The 20,640-nt window shown below is 46.5% G+C and overlaps 2 protein-coding genes across 2 annotated transcripts in view; one reads left to right on the forward strand and one right to left on the reverse strand.

Annotated features, from left to right (window-relative positions):
- The first annotated feature begins 2,566 nt into the window (after nucleotides 1-2,566).
- PSMC3 (proteasome 26S subunit, ATPase 3) lies at nucleotides 2,567-8,423 on the forward strand. Its single transcript, XM_009647572.2, has 10 exons — nucleotides 2,567-4,228; nucleotides 4,954-5,058; nucleotides 5,140-5,202; nucleotides 5,659-5,796; nucleotides 5,936-6,079; nucleotides 6,298-6,446; nucleotides 6,949-7,045; nucleotides 7,187-7,332; nucleotides 7,520-7,601; nucleotides 7,724-8,423. The coding sequence occupies exons 1-10, from the start codon at nucleotides 4,106-4,108 to the stop codon at nucleotides 7,832-7,834; spliced, it is 1,158 nt and encodes a 385-aa protein (XP_009645867.1). The 5' UTR covers nucleotides 2,567-4,105; the 3' UTR covers nucleotides 7,835-8,423.
- A 1,034-nt stretch (nucleotides 8,424-9,457) lies between these two features.
- LOC104134065 (transmembrane protein 178B) overlaps nucleotides 9,458-20,640 on the reverse strand; it is a 16,572-nt gene continuing 5,389 nt past the window's right edge. Inside the window, exons 2-4 of the mRNA XM_009647573.2 lie at nucleotides 13,134-13,247; nucleotides 11,772-11,909; nucleotides 9,458-10,068 (exon numbers count right to left, since the gene is read on the reverse strand). Coding sequence (XP_009645868.2) covers nucleotides 9,824-10,068; nucleotides 11,772-11,909; nucleotides 13,134-13,247 — 497 coding nt within the window. The 3' untranslated portion in view covers nucleotides 9,458-9,823. The remainder of the gene's footprint in view (nucleotides 10,069-11,771; nucleotides 11,910-13,133; nucleotides 13,248-20,640) is intronic.

Here is a 20,640-nt window from a genome sequence, read left to right on the forward strand (position 1 = left end):
GGAGGGCGATGAAGACTAAGGCGCAGCTAACCAGGTCGGGATTTAGTGGGCTGAGGGTCGGTAAGCCGCGGGCGGAGGGCAGCAGCAGTAAGTGAAAGAGCGGGGACGCTGGAGGGAGGGTTCTTCTAGGGAGCCATTGCAGCTTGGACGCTTCAGCTAAAGGTGCACAAGTCCCGGGGGGGGCGGGGGGGAAGGGGCCTGTTCTATGGTCCGGGCGAGCTGGGATCATCAGGTAATTCCGTTTGGAAGGGACTTCAGAAGATCTCTAGTCCAACCTCCTGACTAGCGCAGGGTCAGCCGTAACCCGGGTTGCCCAGGGCTTTGGGCAGTTGGATCTTGAAAGCCTCTGAGGACGGAGATTGCACCGTTTCACTGGGCATTCTGTGCCACCGCTTGGCTGTCCCTGTGAGGATAAAGGTTTGCTTTGCGTACAGCCTGAACCTCTCTTGTTTCACTCTTTGTCTGTTGTCTCCTCCGCCCACCGTGTGCTGCTGTGAAGTGTCTGGTTCTGTCGTCTTGATTCCTTCCCCAGTAGTTCTCTTCTCCAGCTGAACAAGCCCGCTTCCCTCAGCTGCTCCTCACGGGGCCTGTGCTCCAGCCCCTCTGGCCGCCTCGGTGGCCCTGTGCTGAACTCAGTCCCGTTTATCAACATCTTTGCTGTATGGGGAGGCCCAAAACTGGACAGAGTGCTCTAGAAAGGAACTAACAAGCCTTGAGCAAAGGGGACCGATCACTTTTCTCCATCTCCTGGCTGCACTCCTGCTCCTGGTCATACAGCTCAGGATGCTGTTTGCCACCCTTGCTGTCAGGGCACGTTGCTGGCTCGCGTTCAGTTTATTGTCCGCGGTCCCTTTCCTCAGAGCTGCTCCCCAGCCTGTGTCGCTGCAAGGTGCTCTTCCCTCCCAGGTGCAGGGCTTTGCTTTTGTCCTTGAATTTTCTAAGGTTTCCCTATGCCTAATTCCTCCAGTCTCCCAAGGCCCCTCTGAGTTGCAGCCCTGCCCTTGAGCGCAGAGACTGTGCCCCCCAGTTTGGTGTCATCTGCAAACGCGACGAGAGTGCTCTCCAGCCCTTTGTCGAGGTCATTCATAAAGACACTAAACACGACAGACCTGGGTAGGCCCGGGTAGGCCCGTCCCAAGAGAGACCCATTTACATGAAAGGGCACTGATAACTTCAGTGTAAGTTTGTCTCTGCTGCACGATGTTAGCAATGTCGAGATAAATTATTTCGTAAGTTCTACAAAGTGACTTCATCCTGCTGCTTCAGGCTCCACAAGTAATCCTGACTTACTGACATACATCGTTTCTTATTCTTTAAAGCCAGCAAGGATAAATATGTGTCTTATTTTTAAATTGTGGAATACAGTAAGAAGTAAAAGCAGCCTCGGGGTGGCAGAAATGTTTATTGGCACCCTCCTTTTGTGCAGTTTCCTTGAATCGTTCCCAGACTGTGTTTATTAAATCAAATTTCTAAATTTTTTGCATTTTTATGTAACAGATTCTGTATTGGTTCCTGTAATAGTTCTGTCCTGTGAATACGTATGTGTTACAGCACAGTATTAGGCTTAGGCTTCAAGAGTTTTAAAAAGACAGTTTTTTAGAGAAGAGTGGATTTCCCTACTAAACAGAATCGCATAAACCAATTCAGGTGTAACCAGTTCTCCTGAGACCATTTGGTGCTACAGTCACTTCCGTGGGGATCACAGGCTGTGTTTTCAAACTGTGTGACTAACCAGGAAAGGGAGGAAAACTTCTGTGGGTGTCAGCCAGGGAGCACTGAGAAACACCTGTACTGGGTGCCTTGGGTATAAATGTACATGCTGTTGGGTGGTGAGTACAGAACTGCTGTTCTTGTAGGTGTTTTACCTTACAGTTAGTAGAATCATAGAATCGTTTGGGTTTAGAGGTCACCCAGTCCACCCCCCCTGCAGTGAGCAGAGCCCTGTCCAACCTCACCTTGAAAGTTTCCAGGGATGGGACATCTACGACCTCTCTGGGCAACGTATTCCAGTGTTTCACCACCCTCACTATAAAATATTTGTTCTTTATATCCAGTCTGAATCTACCCTTTTTCAGTTTGAAACCATTACCCCTTGTCCTGTCGCAACAGGCTCTGCTGAATACCCTGTCCCCATCTTTCTTATAAGCCCCCCTTTAAGTACCAAAAGACTTCAATAAGGTCTCCGCGCAGCCTTCTCTTCTCCAGGCTGAACAACCCCAACTCTCTCAGCCTGTCCTCACAGGAGAGGTGCACACCCCTCGAACCATTTTTGTGGCCCTCCTCTGGACCCGCTCCAAGAGGTCCATGTCTGTCTTATGCTGGGGGCCCCAGAGCTGAACACAGTACTCCAGGTGGGGTCTCACAAGAGCGGAGTAGAGGGACACCTCCCTCGACCTGTTAGCCCTTCTTTTGATGTAGCCCAGGACACCTGGGCTGCTAGCACACGTTGCTGGCTCATGTCCAGCTTTTTGTCCACCAGTACCCCCAAGTCCCTCTCGGCAGGGCTGCTCTCAATCCCTTCCCCCCCCCAGCCTGTACTGGGATTGCCCCGACCCAGGTGCAGGACCTTGCACTTGGCCTTGTTGAACCTCATGAGGTTCACACAGGCCCACCCCTCCGGCTTGCCCAGGTCCCATCCCGTCCCTCAGGCATGTCAACCACACCACCGAGCTTGGTGTCATCTGCAAACTTGCTGAGGGTGCATTTGATCCCACTGTCTCTGTTGCTGATGAATACACTAAACAGTACCGGTCCCAGTACATACCCCTGAGGGACACCACTTATCACCAATCTCCATCCAGACATTCAGCTGTTGACCACAGTAGCAGTAAGAGCCTTAGTAAAGTTAAAATTATATGAAGATGTAGGAATTTGAGCTTTCTGTCACACTACTGATTTGCGTTTGGTATGGTTGTTTTTTTCCTGTAGAAAGATTTTCTGTCTCAGAAGCCTAGGCCAAGGTTGATTCAAACCATAAATCACTGGTCACAAATTGAACAAATGAGAGATTCTGTAGGGGTATGAAGATGATCTTGTCACTGTGAAGGCAGTCAGACAGGTTGTTCCAGAGAAATTGTACAGTCTGCATCCTTGGAAGTTTCCAAGATACAGTTGGGCAAAGCCCTGAGCAGCCTGGTGAGAGCCCACGGCTGACCCTGCTTGAGCAGGAGGTTGAACTAGAGACCCCCTGAGGTCCCTCTCAGCCTGTGTGTCCTGTGAGCCCACGCTCCATTGTTTTCCAAAGGACCTGTCTGTCTTTGTGGGGAACGAGTACTGGATCTCACTCCAGTGTTGAAGGTTTTACTTTTAGGAGAAAAAGTATTTTTCCCCTACCATGGCAGCTGGTATGTTTGTTTCTTGTATGTAGGTCTTGATACGTGTGGTCTTGTCGAACAGAACAGCTTTATCAAAATGGCACCTCTGTTTCTCCATGTTCCACTGGAAGCAGTGGTGGCACATCACATTGCAAAGGCGCTGGTGGTCCCGCTGCTCTCGGGAGGCACAAGCCTCAGTTCTGCCATTCCCCCTGCATACTTCCAGTTTACTTTGATTCTCTACGGTGATACTTCCAGTTAAGGTTTTTCTGTCTGGCTGCTCTATGCTATCGCATGTCACCGCTTCAGTGTTCCAGCATGCAATTCTTTAAACCCAGCAAAACACAACTTTAGAATGGGTGTGCGCACATGGATGCTTACAGATATGCTGTGTGCGTGTATCTCGTTACCTGTGTATCTATATATATATTAAAAAGGAAAAAAAACCATATAGTTGCCTTATCTAGGACAAGTCCTTCTCTAGGTCATACTGCAAGCCTGTAAGCTGATGCATTGTTCAGGCTAAGGCTATGCAGTGACATGGGGAAGAAACTACGTAGGGAATATGGATTCGCTGGAGACCAGAATGGACAGCGTAGCATTGGTTCCCAACCGCTTTTGGCTCATTTCCGGGCTTTTCCTCTTTTGATATTATGTTTCCTTTTATGCCCACTGTTTCCTCACTTACATCTGTATAACTGTTTTACTTTTAGAACAACGTGTGAATTTTATCTTGCCTTAGCCTTCAGATATTATTCTTCTGTCTTTCTTCTGCATCCTGATTCCAGATCATGAAGAGTGAAGTACTGAGAGTGACCCACGAGCTTCAGGCCATGAAAGACAAGATCAAAGAGAACAGTGAGAAGATCAAAGTGAACAAAACCCTGCCGTACCTTGTCTCTAACGTTATTGAGGTGAGAGCGATGCGCTCTTTGGCTGCAACGTGAGAAGTGTGTGCAATATGTATCAGGAGGGGAGTTCATCAGTAATTGGAGACACAGCATATTCTCAAACTACTGCTGCTCCTGGAGCCAGGACGTTCGGGTTTTTCTGTTGGTTTTGTTTGTGACCCGGAAGCGCACGTCACTCGTCCACGTCTTGTCTGGGTCATTCCTTAGGGGTTGGCTACCGTTCATCTCTATGTAACGTAGCCATCGGAGGGTGACACAGCCTCACTTAGTGTGGACTTGGGCACGTGAAATTCGGTACGTGCTTTCTGAAACTTGTGAGACGGTGGATGAAAAGCGGTGGCTCTGTTACTACATCATATTCTTCTTGTAATTCCATAATTCTGATGATCTGCTATTTTTAAAAAAGGGGGTTGGTTTGTACAAGTGTTTTAGAACGTAATGAACTTAAGGCTTAATGTGAGCTGCTGTGATGGGAGGAGAAATCAGTGCCATTAGCTACTACTTTGTTCTGGACTTCATTGCATCTTTCTATGCGGTGTTGTGTGCTGCTTCATGAGGAAAGGAAGAAACTAATTTTTATAGGAGGGCTTTAATGCTTTGACCATTCTACTGCTGGTGGACAGTGGAAGTTTTATTTCTCCTACTGCACGTAATTTAGAAGCGTTAGTCCTGCGGTCATCCTGCTAGCCTGGCTATGTTATCATGAAATCTCTCGCTCTGGTTTTCAGCTGCTGGATGTTGACCCCAATGACCAGGAGGAGGATGGGGCAAACATTGACCTGGATTCCCAGAGAAAGGGCAAGTGTGCTGTGATCAAGACATCTACGCGCCAGGTAAGACCCATGTGCCCAGTGAGGCGTGAGGACCTTACCCTAGTGCGGCTGGGTTTGCTTACTTTGATCCCTTCCCTACAGACATATTTCCTGCCCGTTATTGGCTTGGTTGATGCTGAGAAGTTGAAGCCCGGAGACCTAGTGGTGAGTGATGCTGCTGCGACTCTTGGATATAATGTTGGCCAGAAAATTGCGTATGTCTGGCTCTTTAGAAAAGAGACAGATCTGTCCAGATTTCTCCAAGACCATTTCTGTACTAAAATTTTAATGAAAAGACATTACAGGTTCAGTCATGTCTGTAGTATAGAAAAGTGGTTAGGGGGGTGTCTTTGTACATGCAGTTAGGTGCTCAACATTTAGATGCCACCTAGTAAGCTTTCTAAAATGAATCTTTTGTATCGTAAGTAAACCAGGCCCCTTCTTTTTACAATGTGCTAGGTGAGCTGTGGTGTTGTGTGCCGTGCCAGGCTGTGGTGATTGGATGAGTGCCAGTGTCAAAGCTGGTCCCGTGTCCATGAGGTCTAGTGAATCATCTTTGATTGAGTGTTTACTAATTGCTATCTGAAGGGCCTGTTAAAAGCAAAGGATTTGTGTTTACAGGGAGTGAACAAAGACTCTTACTTGATCCTGGAGACTCTACCTACTGAATACGACTCACGGGTGAAAGCCATGGAGGTGGATGAGAGACCCACAGAGCAGTACAGTGACATCGGGGGGCTGGATAAACAAATCCAAGAGGTGATACTTCACATTCAGTTTCTGGTCTGACTGAGGACAACAGTCCTTGAACTTCAGCTCAGAACCTCAGCTCAAAGCAAGCAGCCTGGATCTGTGGAGTGGAGTGGGTTTATCTGTTAATATTTTTCTTTTACTGCAGCTCGTGGAGGCCATTGTCCTGCCCATGAATCATAAGGAGAAGTTTGAAAACTTGGGTATACAGCCACCCAAAGGAGTCCTTATGTACGGGCCTCCAGGAACAGGGAAGACGCTTTTAGCTCGAGCATGTGCTGCCCAGACCAAGGTAAAAGGAACCTTTGAAAGCCTGTGCTGCTGTGGAATACCTGAAAAAGAGTAAGAACACCTCCAAGGGGAGAGGGCTCATACATGCAAACTGGTGTTACAAAGGCTGGGATCATCTTGTCTGCTTGCTGGCTTGCTTGTTTTAATTAAGGGCTTCTTGTAGTACTCAGAACTGGCCCTACTGAGAAATGAGGCATAGGCTTCTCTTTCACTTCCCAGGCTACGTTCCTGAAGCTGGCGGGTCCACAGCTCGTGCAGATGTTCATTGGCGATGGAGCTAAGCTGGTACGCGATGCTTTTGCTCTAGCCAAGGAAAAAGCTCCTTCCATCATCTTTATTGACGAACTGGATGCCATTGGCACCAAAAGGTGAGGTGTAGGCCACACTGCAAAGCTTGTGGGAGCTGCCTAGCAGCCCCCTTTGCTTGTGTATGTGAGGGAAGCCTAGCTTAAAGCATGGCCTATTCGGAAACAGAGTGTAAAGCCAGCCACAGATGGCAGTTGCCACAATCCTTGGGCTCACAAGCAAAGTTCATGAGACTCAGGACCTATCTGATGGTCTCCTGCCGTATCAAACTGTTTTGAGATAACTGTATCATCGGGCGCATGGAGATGTTTACCCTCATTTACTGCTTGGGCCTGGACAACATCAGCCTCATTTGGCTCTAAGTCGTAAGACTTAGCTGCTGCTGACAGTTACTGTAGCCGCAGTCCTCATCAAGGTAGGACTTCCTGTAGTTTCAAGGAGGAATTTGGAAGACCTTGGCCAAGGAGCGTGAACTGCAGTCATTCTGTGTTTTTATGTGATTAAAAACATAGGGGCAGGGTGGTCAGGTTCATGCAGATAGTTTTACCCTTGTTTCCACCTCAGGTTTGACAGTGAGAAGGCTGGTGATCGGGAGGTGCAGAGGACCATGCTGGAGCTGCTCAATCAACTTGATGGTTTCCAGCCCAACACACAAGTCAAGGTTGGGATCTAGCAGAGAGTGCTACTGAGGTCCAGGGTGCTGTAGCAGGGGATGGAAAACAATGCCCAAGCTTGGTGGATCCTTGGGGAGGAGAGGCCTGTCCTCCAGGTGCCTGAGACTGATGACCCTACTTCTACTTAGGTGATTGCTGCAACCAACCGGGTTGATATCTTGGACCCAGCTTTGCTCCGCTCTGGACGATTAGATCGCAAGATTGAGTTCCCAATGCCTAATGAGGAGGCCAGAGCCAGAATTATGCAGATCCATTCACGCAAAATGAATGTCAGGTATGGAAGAGGCATGGCCTTCTGGGGCTATGTCTGTCATTCATGATGGTACCTCAGGGCTGCAGAGTGGTAGGTGCTCTCTTTTGTTGAAAGCTCATTGTTGGGTTTTAAGGAAGGTCCGTACCTTGCCTTTTCTATGTGGTACCTGTTCTCAGACTGGTTTTTTTCTCCCTCCTGCTCATATCAGCCCTGATGTGAACTATGAGGAACTGGCTCGCTGCACAGATGATTTCAACGGAGCCCAGTGCAAGGCTGTGTGTGTTGAAGCGGTAAGTATTGCTCTACAGCAGCCAGTGCTGGTAGGAGGGAGATGTGAAAGCTCGTGTGGAATAGTTACTTTGAACTGATGTGGTGCTCGCATGCCCTCTCTAAATACTGTCTCATTGGGCAGGGGATGATTGCCCTCCGCCGTGGAGCTACAGAGCTCACCCATGAGGACTACATGGAAGGAATCCTGGAGGTTCAAGCAAAGAAGAAAGCCAATCTGCAGTACTATGCCTGATCTCTGCCCAGTCAAGGTTGTGGCCTTGGCAGAGGACAGGACTAGACTGGACTGTACTTTCTGTCTGGAAAAAATAAAGCGTTTTTTTTCCCTCTAAAAACAAATCCATGATGTGTTGGGGCTGTTGCACCCTTGCTCGGTCGTTCTACATCTGCGAAGGGGAAGGTGAGAGCCTCCTGTCGATGGTGCCCATCGTGCTGCCCTTGGAGCCTCCTTCTGTGAGAACTGGATTAAATCCTGCACTGCTGCTCTGGATGAGGACCAACAGGTTACTGCAGTAAGTGTGCTTTGAAATTGATGATCTGTAGCTCACACAGCGTCCCCCCTTTTTACCTGTGCAGCCAGTGAACAGACTGTACAGGTTGGTTAGAGTCTTTGAAGCTTTTGAACTAACACTCATTTTGCAAGGGAGAAGTGAACACAATTCACACGTGAATGATGTTTTAACTTTGTCATTTAAACCTACCTCTGGAAGCTTTAACACCATTGCTGATACGCATGTGAGCTCTCTGGTGACTCGGTCTGGTAATGAGGCAGAAAGAATTCAAGGTTTCAGCCACTGAGCGAGTCTTTCAGTACTTTTAATGCCAGTTGAGAATTACAACTTCCATTTAAAAATTACACTTTTCATAAATACACTGACTTTAGCATTAAGTATCTTACATGCCACTGTATTGTATTTTAAATACAATGTAAACATCTCCAAATGCTGGCCATCTCATCTTTACCTGTGCAGTTTTTGGACACTTGGGAGAGGGGCGGGGATGTGAGGGAAGAAAGAATAGATGAATGAAAGAAAAATGCACCCCAGAGTACTTTGGCTGATGTTCCTGAGTTAGCTCTAGTACTTGCACTGGTTCCAAGGTCCTTGCTGCTCATTTTGGAGCGGGAGCTCGTTCCAGCAGAGCATGCGTGTTCGCGACATGCTGTGCTCAGGGGGCATTTGACATTAGAAAGGGGTGAGTGGTGAAGTGAGCAGAAGCCACGCGTTCCTGAGGAAAATACATTGCAGTTCCTTTGGACATTAATATTAGAGGGGGCTGTACATCTTTTGCTATTTTAGCAATACAGCTATTTGAGCTTGGGGTAAATTACTCACCTCCTTTCACAGAACAGGAGTTGCACCCACAAATTAGTTGGGGGGTGAAAGTTGATCCCGCAGCTCAAACTATGACATACTTTCAGAAATATACCCTGGCCTCTAGTGGAATAATAATAATAAGCTGCGTGTTGCATACATCTCCCCATTAAAACGGGGGGATGTTAGTTAGCCAAATGAGTAACCTTACCTGGGTAAGCAGCTGAGGAAAACTTTCCCCTCCTTTCCAAAAGCCAGTAAGAGTTTTTTTTGGAGTCTTGCTGCTTAGTTACAGCCGGCTCCTTTTGGAAACAGCTTCAGTAGTGAGTAAATAGCTGATACTACAGCATGGAATAGCACAGATTTCTGATTTAAATTAATTAATACTAAGAATGGGCTAATTCTTTGGCCTAAACCTCGGCTTAGATCAAGGTTCTTTTGGGAAACGATGGCCTGAGCCAACACTAGACATGCCTGTTGCAAAAGTGTTCAAGCCAACTTCACGTAGCTCCTTGCCCTAATTTGGGTCTGAATTACACAGACCTGCAGCAATAGAGTTGGTGCGTAAACATCCCTTACAACTGGACAATAACAGGACCATGGAGGTACAGTTCAAAAAACAGCACAAAAAGAGACACAGCCTTGGACTTAATCCCTTGTAAACAGAAGAAAAACAAATCAAAAGAACTGTTCCCCTTAAACCATCAATGAGCAAATCGGCAATAATTCAAACCTGGAGTTACTTGCAATGTCCGTGTCTGCGACTGGAGGCTGTAGCAGCATCCCACGGGCTGGTATTTCCACAGCTATGGCACCACTCTCCACACGCTGGTACGCCACCTCTTCCTGGTGTTAACCCACAGCTCTGCCCAGGCTGCGCTTTCCAGAGTCTCTCCTTACTCCCTCCGAGGTCACACAGCCCCATTTTCTTGTCTGGGTTTTTGTACGGACGCCCGAGAAGTGTTGAGTGATGGGGCCAATGTGCAGAGGAACCCAGCCAGCAGGGTGAGGCCCAGGCCTCCCCAGGCACAGAACATGGACCAGCCATAGCCATGACTGATGTCCTCTGGTAGCCCATAGACGTAGCGAGGATAGCGAGATAACTCAAAATTGATCCCAGCTACGCATGTGCAGAGTGAGATGATACAGCATGTACCTGCAGGAGAAAAGCAAGAGGGTTCTACACTGCTCACAGACAGGTTAATTATGTTCTGTGTGTTTTCCTCCCTGTCATAAGGTGGAATATGTATGCTTACAGGTTACCTCACTTCACAACTAACCACTATGGCCTTAGCTCCCTCTGTTGCTATGTCAAACAAAGGCATGTGTAGCTCATCATGCTTTGATTCTCCTGAGACTTTCTTTTCAATGACTAAAGTCATCAGGTTCGGGACAATATGTGGGCAGGATCTCCTATGCAAGCTAGATAACTGAAGCCCAGGGCTGCAAAGTAAGTGCAGCACTGCTGGGTTTCTGCTAGGAGCGTCCAGATGCCTGCCCGCTGCAGCCTAAGCCCATAGAAGGTGCCTAGGTTTTTGTCATCTGCTACACATTCACTAAGCACTTCTGGGGGGGGGCAACACAACCACCACCACAACCAAAAAAAAAAAAACCAACCTGAAAAAACTTATAATGCAAGGCACTCCAGTATGTCTAATATACACTAGTACACTAAACTCAAGGTCAAGGTGAGCATTTTGTTCTCACCGTCTGTGGCTCTGTGTCTAAATGCTAATGACAGCTCTCACTACTGACAGCACGGCCATCACAGTAAGTGCAGAAGCACTTGAAGGGGACCCAGCCTACCCGTTCCACTTAACAATACTTTACTCTTTCACTGCTGTGCAATAAAGGAAACTGTTGCCAAAGGAAACTGCAGTTAAGCAGCATGTAAGATGATCAAGGACAGCACAAGCCTGACTTCCAGCCTTTCTACCATCACACCATGTCAGCAGGGTGGGTTTCTGTGCAGCTGCCCAAAAACACTCCTCGAGAAGGCTTGTACTCCCTTCTCTCCCCCCCCCCCCCCCCCCCCAAGAAAGTGGCACCAAACCAGTGTCACACCTGTTTAATTGATACAGATGCTGTAACATCCCCAAGTTCCTTGCTTGCAGCTGTTTGTTAATAGATGCTGACACTGGGCCTCCAGGGTAGCAGCTCTGGCTTTTAAGTAAAGCCTTATTTTTTCATACTTGAAAGTTGCCTGTTTACAGCTTGCAATTTAAGAGTCCCATCCATGCAGCATCTCAATATCTCACTGGTTTGGTGCATTTGTTGCTGCTATGGCCCTTTCAAATAAAGACGAAACACTGCCCATTTTTGAGCTGAGTGATCAAAGTTCAGAAAAACCTTTGGTTGTGCAGAAAGTCTGCTCCCAGCCATAAGGAACAGATGTAACACCCTGGGCAAGCACTGAGCTAATGTTCTTACCCCTCTGCCAATGTTCTCCAGGCTTGGCAGGGTTTGGACTTCATTGTTACCTAAAGACATGAGCCTCTTTGAGCACCAGAAAGGTGCTCTACATTGATTTTTCTTTTTTCTTCATTAAGATTCCCTAGAGAAAACTGAGCTGAGCTGTCTGACAGGAGCCGCAGGCTCCACGCACTCAGTGCAGGCAAGAGGATGTGCTCATTGTGCACACCAGCTCTCCAGAGCAGAAGGCTCTTGTGTACATACAGCCAGTTGTACTCAGAAACATGCAAATACCCATGCAAGCACAGGTCCTACCCAGTGCTGGAAGTGGTAACTGCGCTGTGCTGATGGTTTGCTGCACTAAAGAACTGCTTCGTATGTTTTAAGAGCACCTCCCCAGCCAGCAACACTGTGGTGACTCCAGGAGCAGAAGTGAAAGGCTCTCACCTCCCATTAGGAAGAGCAGCCCGGCCACGTACTGCATGAGCTCCTGCTGTTTGCAGCAGCCCAGCACACCAATGATCCACCCAAACAGGATGATGGAGACGGCCATGCCAATGAAACCAGCTGTCATCCTCCGCAGATCTGAGGAAAGAGATTGGTGAAAAGCAAGAAAGAAGACATGAACATGGCAGCATCCACACAGGCCAGCCAAGGGAGAGTCCAGACAGATTTAGTTTACACTTCACTCATGGACTCCTCCTCCCATAGCTTGTTCGAGGTGGATAGCTTGCCCATTACACTGAAATTGAGGGAATCCAGCTAACTTGACTCCCTTCTGCTGGGCACTGTACAACTAGAGAGCATTTCTGTCCTGATAAAGAGGAATACTGGCCAAATACTCCCCAACATGGGACAGAAGGGGTGCCTTATGAATTCGGCAATGATTTGTAAATGTTAGGCTTTTTTTTATTTTGTGGTGTGCTTCTTTGGGATGGACTTTGTTGGGTAAGTGTCTGCTGAAAATAGAAACAAAAGAAGTGAGAGGGGATGCTGAAGAGAAGTAAAGGCCTAGCGCATGGAAGGCAGATAGTGTGAACTGAAAAGCAGAATAGTGGGAGGACAGAAGCAGACAGCAGATCAATACAGCATGATGGGAACAACTCCAGTGACAAGCTCTAAAAGCTTGGGCACCAGTGATATGAACATCACGTTGTCATCCATAATACAAGTGCTGTTCTTGTCTCTTCCCTGTTCAGGCTCTAGATGGATTTCCTCAGCACTGAGGCTCACATGATAGGGGCTGGGCAGAATTATGTGAAGCAACAGACCCAGAAAACAAACAGAGAGAGAAGCAGGAGCAGGAAAAAAAAACCAAACAAAACAATTAAATCATTCTCAGTGGCAGGCTATGGGTCAGTCATCTGTGTGGGAAGGACTTGGGCACAAGGCAACTGGTAACAGGAGGTCACAGAGACAAACTAACTGAGCTGTTCCCTGGTTGCCAGGGAGCTGCAGCAGGTCTTGGTGTGCACACCGAAAAATGCAACAGGCTCTACACAGACTATATGGTGATGCAGCACCTTTGCTGTAAGCCAGCTAGGAATTGTCTGTCCCCAGATCCAGAATATGATTACACCTTGCAGCACACTACACACATGCCTGAGTTCCTGAATTCACTGCTTAAGCCCCTCCAAAATCTCATGATCTCTCCCAATTATACTGTCAGCTGCTTGCCCTTCCTCACTAACAAATATGTTTTTATGCTTATTGCCCAGTGACGGCTAGCTGATTCAGAGCCCTCACTTGGCATTGCATGAAGGCATTAAGTAATCCAAGCAGTCTTGTATGCTGGTTTGGGTTACTTACGGAGCGCGTGCCACTCATCCTGCCGGATGGTGTTCGTGATGTTGATGGGTAAGTTGCGAGGCAGAGAGCTGGAGGTGTAGTGGTACTTCACAGCAGTGCAGCGCTGAATAACTCCTGTAAAAGAGACATCAGTGTGAAACAGCATGAAAACCCCATGCCTTGCACTTGCTGCTGAGTTGGCTGGCCCAGAAGAGCTCACACAGGGGAAGCCTTAGTTCAGAAACAGAGCAAATGTAACCAAAAAAAGAGCTGTTTACTTCAAAGGCTTTGGGGATTAGGAGGGAAGGGAGCCTTGCTACAAAGAAACACTGGCAAACAGGGAGCAAGGTGCTGAGCCAGGCAGGATCCAGGAAGGAACAGCTGAAGGTAAACAGTAACAACAGTTACCAAAAACAGCTCCAGAAGCTTCCTAGAGGAACTGGTACGCTCTCTTTGGGATGGCTGAGGAGACAAGAATGTGGCCGAGTACGAACAGGACTGCTTTGTCTCTAAGAAGACAGAGTCAAATCAGTTTGAACATTTGAATGAATGCTGGGAAGTGAACTGCATGGGAGAAAAGTCTGAATTCACTCCAGTAGTCATTGGCTCTTTGCTTTACTTTTGATGAACAATTAGTACCCAAGTAGGCTTGTTTCCATTATAGCTTAAAGAAAAGCGTACCCCAGATGCAAATGTGAATCTACATGCATGCTCTTCTTGAAAGGGATTTTTAGTTTAGAAAACTGATAACAGAGAAGATACTAGGGCGTGGAGGGAGAGGAAGGTGCCTTGCCCTCCCTTGCCCTTTATAGCCAGGGCGGGGGGGGGAAGAATAAACATGGATGGTGGGATGGAAGAGAATAGCCAGAAAAGAGCTAAATAGTACAAAAAGGTCCCCTTAAACAATGGCTGTGAGGTCATTACTGCTGTTTGAATGCTGGGGCAGAAGAACCATTCAGAAACAATCAGTTGGCTAGGGAGCTAATTCAGAACAATCCCTAGCAGGGAGCTGCAGACTCAGTGATCAGCTTTGCAAAAGACACTAGAAAACACAGGAGAAGAAATAGGCTTTGTGCCGCTCCTGCAGTAATTCTAGCCATCAGGCCACGGAGGGAAAAGTGATCTGAATTTCCCCACATTAACAAAACAGCAACATTTATTACTGAAGTGGAACAAGCAGACATGTAAAGAACATGCCCCAAAAGGGGAAAACTCAAAGCTAGAGTTGCAAAAGCCACTGAGCAGCAAAGCGTTTCAAGTGGGCCCCTGTCCGTGACTGTGCTTCCCCTGCTGCGGTTCCCTCATGCCTCCCCTGACACCACAGGGCACTGGCAGCAATACACCGATGCACGGAGTTGCTGCCCTTCACCTTCAGGCATTCACCCTCATCCTGCGGAGCAGCGCACCCGCTTTGTGGTTAGTTCAGAACAAGTCTGTAGCACTGCCTGAGCAAATGGATCAGCAAGGCAACCCAGTAATAGAGGGTGCCAATTCATTTGCAAAAGCTCTGTACACATCTGAATTAAGAACTTAGGCCACATACAGCACACTGCAATATCTAATTATTTTTCACCTATAACTGTTGACTGAATTCAGTTTCAACACTGACATGACTTACATGTGTTGTTGAGAAATATGTCTATGGTACAAACTAATGACATCAGATTTTAGATTACAATGCACTGGCTTCATTAAAAGTAAGACCTATGCACTTACTCTGATTATAAAAGCACTATATATGAAGTGGTATTTTATATAAGAGCAAGGATTACTACTTTTGTAGCTCATGAAAGAAAAATCAAAGACTAGAGATGTACTTCCCTTATGATCAAAGCTATGGATTCCTCAGCTAAACTGTCACTGAGATAATCTTTGCTCTGCATTATTACAAGAGTTTAAATGTAGACTAAAAGTAAAACCGCCTCTGGTCTAAAAAACTTTACTTCTAATCCTTTCTTCCCCAGAATTCAAAGTGCTAATTTTATGTAGTAGCACATGAATTATATTAAAACAGCGAGTTTGCAAAACTAAGAGCTCAGGAGCTAGTGAATTTTAGGGTTTATGCTCAGCTCTGACCTCTGGTCCATGGGCTTGGTAACAGCCTTTAATCACACCAAGCCATTTTTCCAATAATACTCCCATTTCTCTGAGAGCACAGGCTGGACCTGCTCTGGTGTGAGCCAGCATAGGCAAACCAAGGGCAGCCTCTCTCTGTAGGGCTATTAGAAAAGCTGAAACAGGTAGGAAAGAGAGTCAGGGGATCAGGGAAGCAGTGATGGTGATCTCTCAGCTGAGTATCTACCCACTTTTCCCCAGAAAATTTTAACATGCACTCAGGCAATCCTCAGTAGCCAGATTTTGCATCTGCAGTCACTACTTTGTGCTTCCCATTTTCTGAGTGAATCTCTAAGTCTACTTTGCAGAGATGCTATGCACTCAAATATAGCCAGGTACTCCATGAGGCTGCATTTAGAGTGATGTAACACCTTGTTCTCTAAGTACTCAAGAAAAAAAGGAAAACAAAAATCAAAATCAGGTTTGCAGTCTCAAAGTTGTCACAAAGTCAAAGGTATCATCTCAAAGGTACTCCAATAAGTCCCTTGTTCTAAGCCCTTACATCCCTTAAATCCCTGTCTATAAAGCAGGGACAGCATCCTGCCCTCCATTTCAGAAACCTGCTGGCAAAGTGACTTCACTTTTGTCTATAACACACTCAGACGAGCACCATAAGAAAGCCTGCCAAAATTAAAAACTTTGCCTTCAGGCAAGTGCTTGAATAGAATGGTGTCATGTGGTGAACAAGAAGTAAGTGAGCATTGTCATCTTTGGCACACGAGTGAGTTGAGAATACAGGACAGAAGGGGGCAGGTGCTCATGCCATTAGCTTACCATAAAGCACATGTACAAGAAAAAGATTACATGGACAGCCTGATCCTAGCATTTCTTAGGGGCATTAAAAGAACACTATGAAAGTTGCCCTGCGTGTACAATTTTCTTGATTAAAAAATAAACAGAAGAAGCAATGAACTGCATCCGACAGTGTCACATCGACACTTTCATGGCCGAGCTACATGCCTGTGCCCTCCCACAGCCAACATTGCTTCTCACACCTTGTCCTCAATGTGGGTTTTTTTTTTTCCCCTCAGGTTTGCAACTGGAGACAGGTTTCCCTCTTGTACCCTCTCACAACCTTTGAGACACTACATGTCAGCGTCCCTGGACAAATCCTTTCTCCTGACTGAACACGAAGGCTGGGAAAGATCAGAGGATACTGGCTAGAAAGAATTTATAGACCTCCAGATACCCAGGAAGAGCACAGGCCCCTTGTCCCTGGGCCATCAGACACCTGGACACCCAGATCCAGGCCTGCTGTAACACACCGTTTGTAATCCTGGGCTCAGCACACCCTGATATTTTCTCGGTTTACTTTTTATCTCTCTCTGACCTTGAAACACGCGGGTTTTCTTCTTGACACTGCCTATGTGCCAGCATTATGAGGAGGAAATGGAAGCGTTCTCATTTTCAGTCGTGCTACCTGGACCAGTCGTCTTAGAGCAGTTTGGCTCTCACACAGCTGGGAGAAGCCCTCTCCTCACCACAAGCAAGGCCAGGGAGCAGCCATGGGCAGTTAACACTGAGCTACCACATGAGGTCTGGCCCTCCCTGCCCTCATGCCCCAGGACCAAGTGGCCACTGAAGCTCCCTGGCCTATTCCTACCATTTCTGCCCAGGATTGTGGAGAGCATCACAGCTATGAGATCACTCTGTCCACATTGTCACCCAAAGGCCACTACAGCTGGTAAATTAACCTTCCTTTAAAACACCATGGTAACTTACAGATCCTATTTACTGAGAGATCATACTTACCAATGGCCATGAACAAATAGATTGAGTTTATTAAATATGCCACTATAATAGATGATCTACAGACCTCATGGTCATTCCTGTAACTCTTCCAATTTATCATCAGTTGAAAAGGATGGGAAGTACAGACACCAGAACTGAGCAGTTTTCCCTCAAGGGCCTCATTACTACCACAAACTGTTGTGTTCCTCTGCTTAAGCATCTGGTGGTTCTTCTCACCTTCTCAGCTACATCGTGGTACTAGGAAGTCATTTCTGCCCAGTATATGCGAGACCTCCCAGCCCCATCCCAGAGTCTTCTCAGAGCAAGCTTGAAAAAGCAATAAAATCCCCACTTTATGAACAGTGATAAACATTTTCTTTTTAAATTCCTTCAATTTACTGGTGTTAAAATGCATATTGTTTAAATGAATCCATCAAGCTATCCAAAGCAGCCTATTAGAACAGATCTTTCTTAATTAATCATTTTCTACTGTCACCACTTTGTAAGCAACACTTTTTTCATATTGATAGAGAAGACCACTAAAGAGCATATAATAAATCCCTGCAGGACCTCGCTATTTAAGAATTCTCCATATAAAATATTTTTTTGTCATAGCATCAGTTATCCAGTGTGTAATCCTGTGCTGGTTTTGGCTGGGATGGAGTTAATTTTCTTCATGGTAGCTGGCATGAGGCTATGTTTCGGATTTGTGCTGGAAACTGCGTTGATAACACAGGGATGTCTTCATTATTGCTGAGCAGTGCTTACACAGAGTCAAGGCCTTTTCTGCCTCTCACCCCACCCCACCAGCAAGGAGCCTGAGGGTGCACAAGAAGCTGGGAGGGAGCACAGCCGGACAGCTGACCCCAACTGACCAAAAGGCTATTCTGTACCATACGAGGTCACGCTTAGCATATAAAGCCGGGGGAAGGAGGAAGGGAGGACATTTGGAGTGATGGCATTTGTCTTCCCAAGTCACTGTTACGCGTGACGAAGCCCTGCTTTCCTGAAGATGGCTGAACCCCTGCCTGCCGGTGGGAAGCAGTGAATGAATTCCTTGTTTTGCTTTGCTTGTGTGCACAGCTTTTGCTTTACCTATTAAACTGTCTTTATCTCAGCCCACAAGTTTTCTCACTTTTACCCTTCTGATTCTCTTCCCCATCCCACTGGGAGGGAGGGAGGGAGCGGCTGCGTGGTGCTTCATCGCCAGCTGTGGTTAAACCACAACATAGCACAGGCTCTATAGGATGATGTATAGTGCTCACTCACAGAGTCCCTCCTCTCACACACAGAGATACTCTTAGTTTCCCCACCAAGTGCTTCAGTTCGTTAGCTGCTATCTTTTACTGATTGCTAATCTCCATTTTCCCCATTTGGTTTGTACACTATTTCTTCTTTTGCCTTCTTAACTTTATTTTTAAAATGAAACTATCTATTTTTTCACAGTTACAAAATAGTGATTTTGCATTTTAAGAAAAATCCCACACATCATTCTCCTCTTACATTTAAATATTTCCCACCTCTCAGTTTTGCTCTACATTGATTCTCGCTTCTTCCTTTTAAATATATAAAGCAAATATATTTTACATATTTTTAAAAAATATATATAAAAATGTATGCATGTGTATGCATCGTCAGCTAAAATGCTCAAGTATGAAAGTTTCCACGGAACTTGCTTTGTATTAGTAGCAGTAGATAAATACCAGATTAGAAATCCATGGAATTATCTAAATGGATATGGGCACTTATGGACTTAGTAATTTATTCAGAACTCAAGAGGGACCCAGAAAGGAAACAAGCCTTTTTCCAGAGGTACTAGAAAATTAAGAGTATAAACCCTAATCAAAGTTATCACAGAACTTTCACAAAAAAACCCTTTATTCACCCCTCTGTTGCTAAAAGCCTATAAAAATCTCTAGTTTCAGGAATATGAGGAATATAAGAAGGCATCACACACCACCAAAGAGCTACCTGAAAACTTACTGCAAATCAGGGAGAAAGTATGACTTTCAGAGCTGCACAGTAGTGATCTTCAGCTCACACTAGGAAAAAAAAAAAAAGTATTTTTCTCTTTGGAAGCCCCAGGTCCAGTATTGTGCTTGGGTGAACGGCTCAGCAACAGCCACACCTGACCATTGGCCAGAAAAGGCTGTTTAATCACAGTTGGCAGAGAAAAGATAGACACAGCAGGAACAAGGAAAGGCTGCTAGCAAAGCAGGTCAGGGGAAGGGGTAGGAAGAGAGTCATATCTATTTAAAGATCTGACTCTACAAGAACTATTATTAATAATTCCCCTCTATAAGATAATGCGTAAATCTTTACAGCAGCAACTGCAGACCTAATAGGCAAAGAATATGATGGAAGCAAGGTTTGTAGAGAAAGGCAAGGTCTTTTATTAGAACAGCTGAAGAAGGAAAAACTTTTGGATTCAGAGTCTCTCCAGTTTTACACAACAGACCCTGAGGAAGACCATGCACCACCCTGTAATGCCCTAGTGCATGCAGAATGCAGATTCTGGCCTCTCTGTCTGACTGTTGTGATGTTGGGAAAATACCTCAGGAACAGAAGTATTGAGGCCCAGGCTAGTGTTCTTCCCATCCCTTCCCCAAACCTTTGCTAATCTCAATGGGAGCTGAAAGCATTTGGCTTGATGTGAAGCAAAAAAAATAGATAAATATTTTACATGACAGGCACAATTAATAGAAAGAAGTTAATGCGCTGCCTTTTAGTGAAATGAGATCAACATGGAAATAAAAATGAAAATGCATAAAATGGATCCTAGGAGATTAAATAGAGAAAGAAGCTAACCACACAGCACTAGATTTTCTAAAAGTAAGAGCCACTGCTGTGCCTTGGGAAGAACGAACAAAGACAAGCTGAGCGTCACAGTGCCAGTCTATCTATCCTCTGCTGTGCAGGACTGGCGTCACAGTTGGAAGCCACACTGAAGAACTGCTCCCACTTTCTTAAGATAGCATTTCCATTTTGTGCCTCAGTGGAAGCACTTCTCCCAACTCCTACTCTCCCTGTGCTAATATGTACCTGCTAGAACAGTAAGTCCTGTTATTTATCATTAACCATAGACAGTATTTCTTATCCTAAGCTTGTTTTATATGTCATTTATTTTGACTTAGTGGCTCAGCACACCGCATTATTTGTACCATCCAGCCCAGGAATTTTATTCATACTTCATCAACTGCTTGGCTTTGTACCGTGTGCCACAATAGCAGAAGATCCACAGCTTTCTCTCCTGTCACCCCTGGAGCCCTGAGTGACATCTGCCACCATGAAGGCCTGGCAATCCACTGCAGCAATGAGAACTCCCCCATACCAGAACAGAAACAACAGGTCCCTTTCCCCTTGCTGCCAACAACACAGGGCTATAAACAATACTGTACATTTCTCAGCGCTCAGTAACAAGAAGGTGTCAGGGTTAGGAGAACGTCCACCGAGACCTTGTCTGAGCATCAGGCCCTGCCCTGGGCCACAGAAGGGGCTCTCCGAGGACACGGTCCCACCCAGCACTGCAGCATTTTAAGCAGTCAGGGAGGCGTACAAGACCCCGGCATCGGGTCAGGGCCACGCTCGCCGCTTCCCGCACGCCGGGGACCCCCGGAGCCACGGAGGCCGTGTGGGGCTGCATCCGCGCCCTCCCGCCGCCCTGTTCACGCCGCAGCAGCGG

Source organism: Egretta garzetta, unplaced genomic scaffold, assembly GCF_000687185.1.
Source record: "Egretta garzetta isolate BGI_Z169 unplaced genomic scaffold, ASM68718v1 scaffold329, whole genome shotgun sequence".
NCBI lineage: Eukaryota > Metazoa > Chordata > Aves > Pelecaniformes > Ardeidae > Egretta > Egretta garzetta.

Excerpts from the sequence above, each read along its gene's own strand:
- PSMC3 (XM_009647572.2), top strand. The coding sequence starts at position 4,106 with ATGAAGAGTGAAGTACTGAGAGTGACCCACGAGCTTCAGGCCATGAAA. Across the intron at positions 5,203-5,658 it reads TGAAGCCCGGAGACCTAGTG|GGAGTGAACAAAGACTCTTA; the intron begins GTGAGTGATGCT and ends TTGTGTTTACAG. Across the intron at positions 7,333-7,519 it reads TCACGCAAAATGAATGTCAG|CCCTGATGTGAACTATGAGG; the intron begins GTATGGAAGAGG and ends TGCTCATATCAG.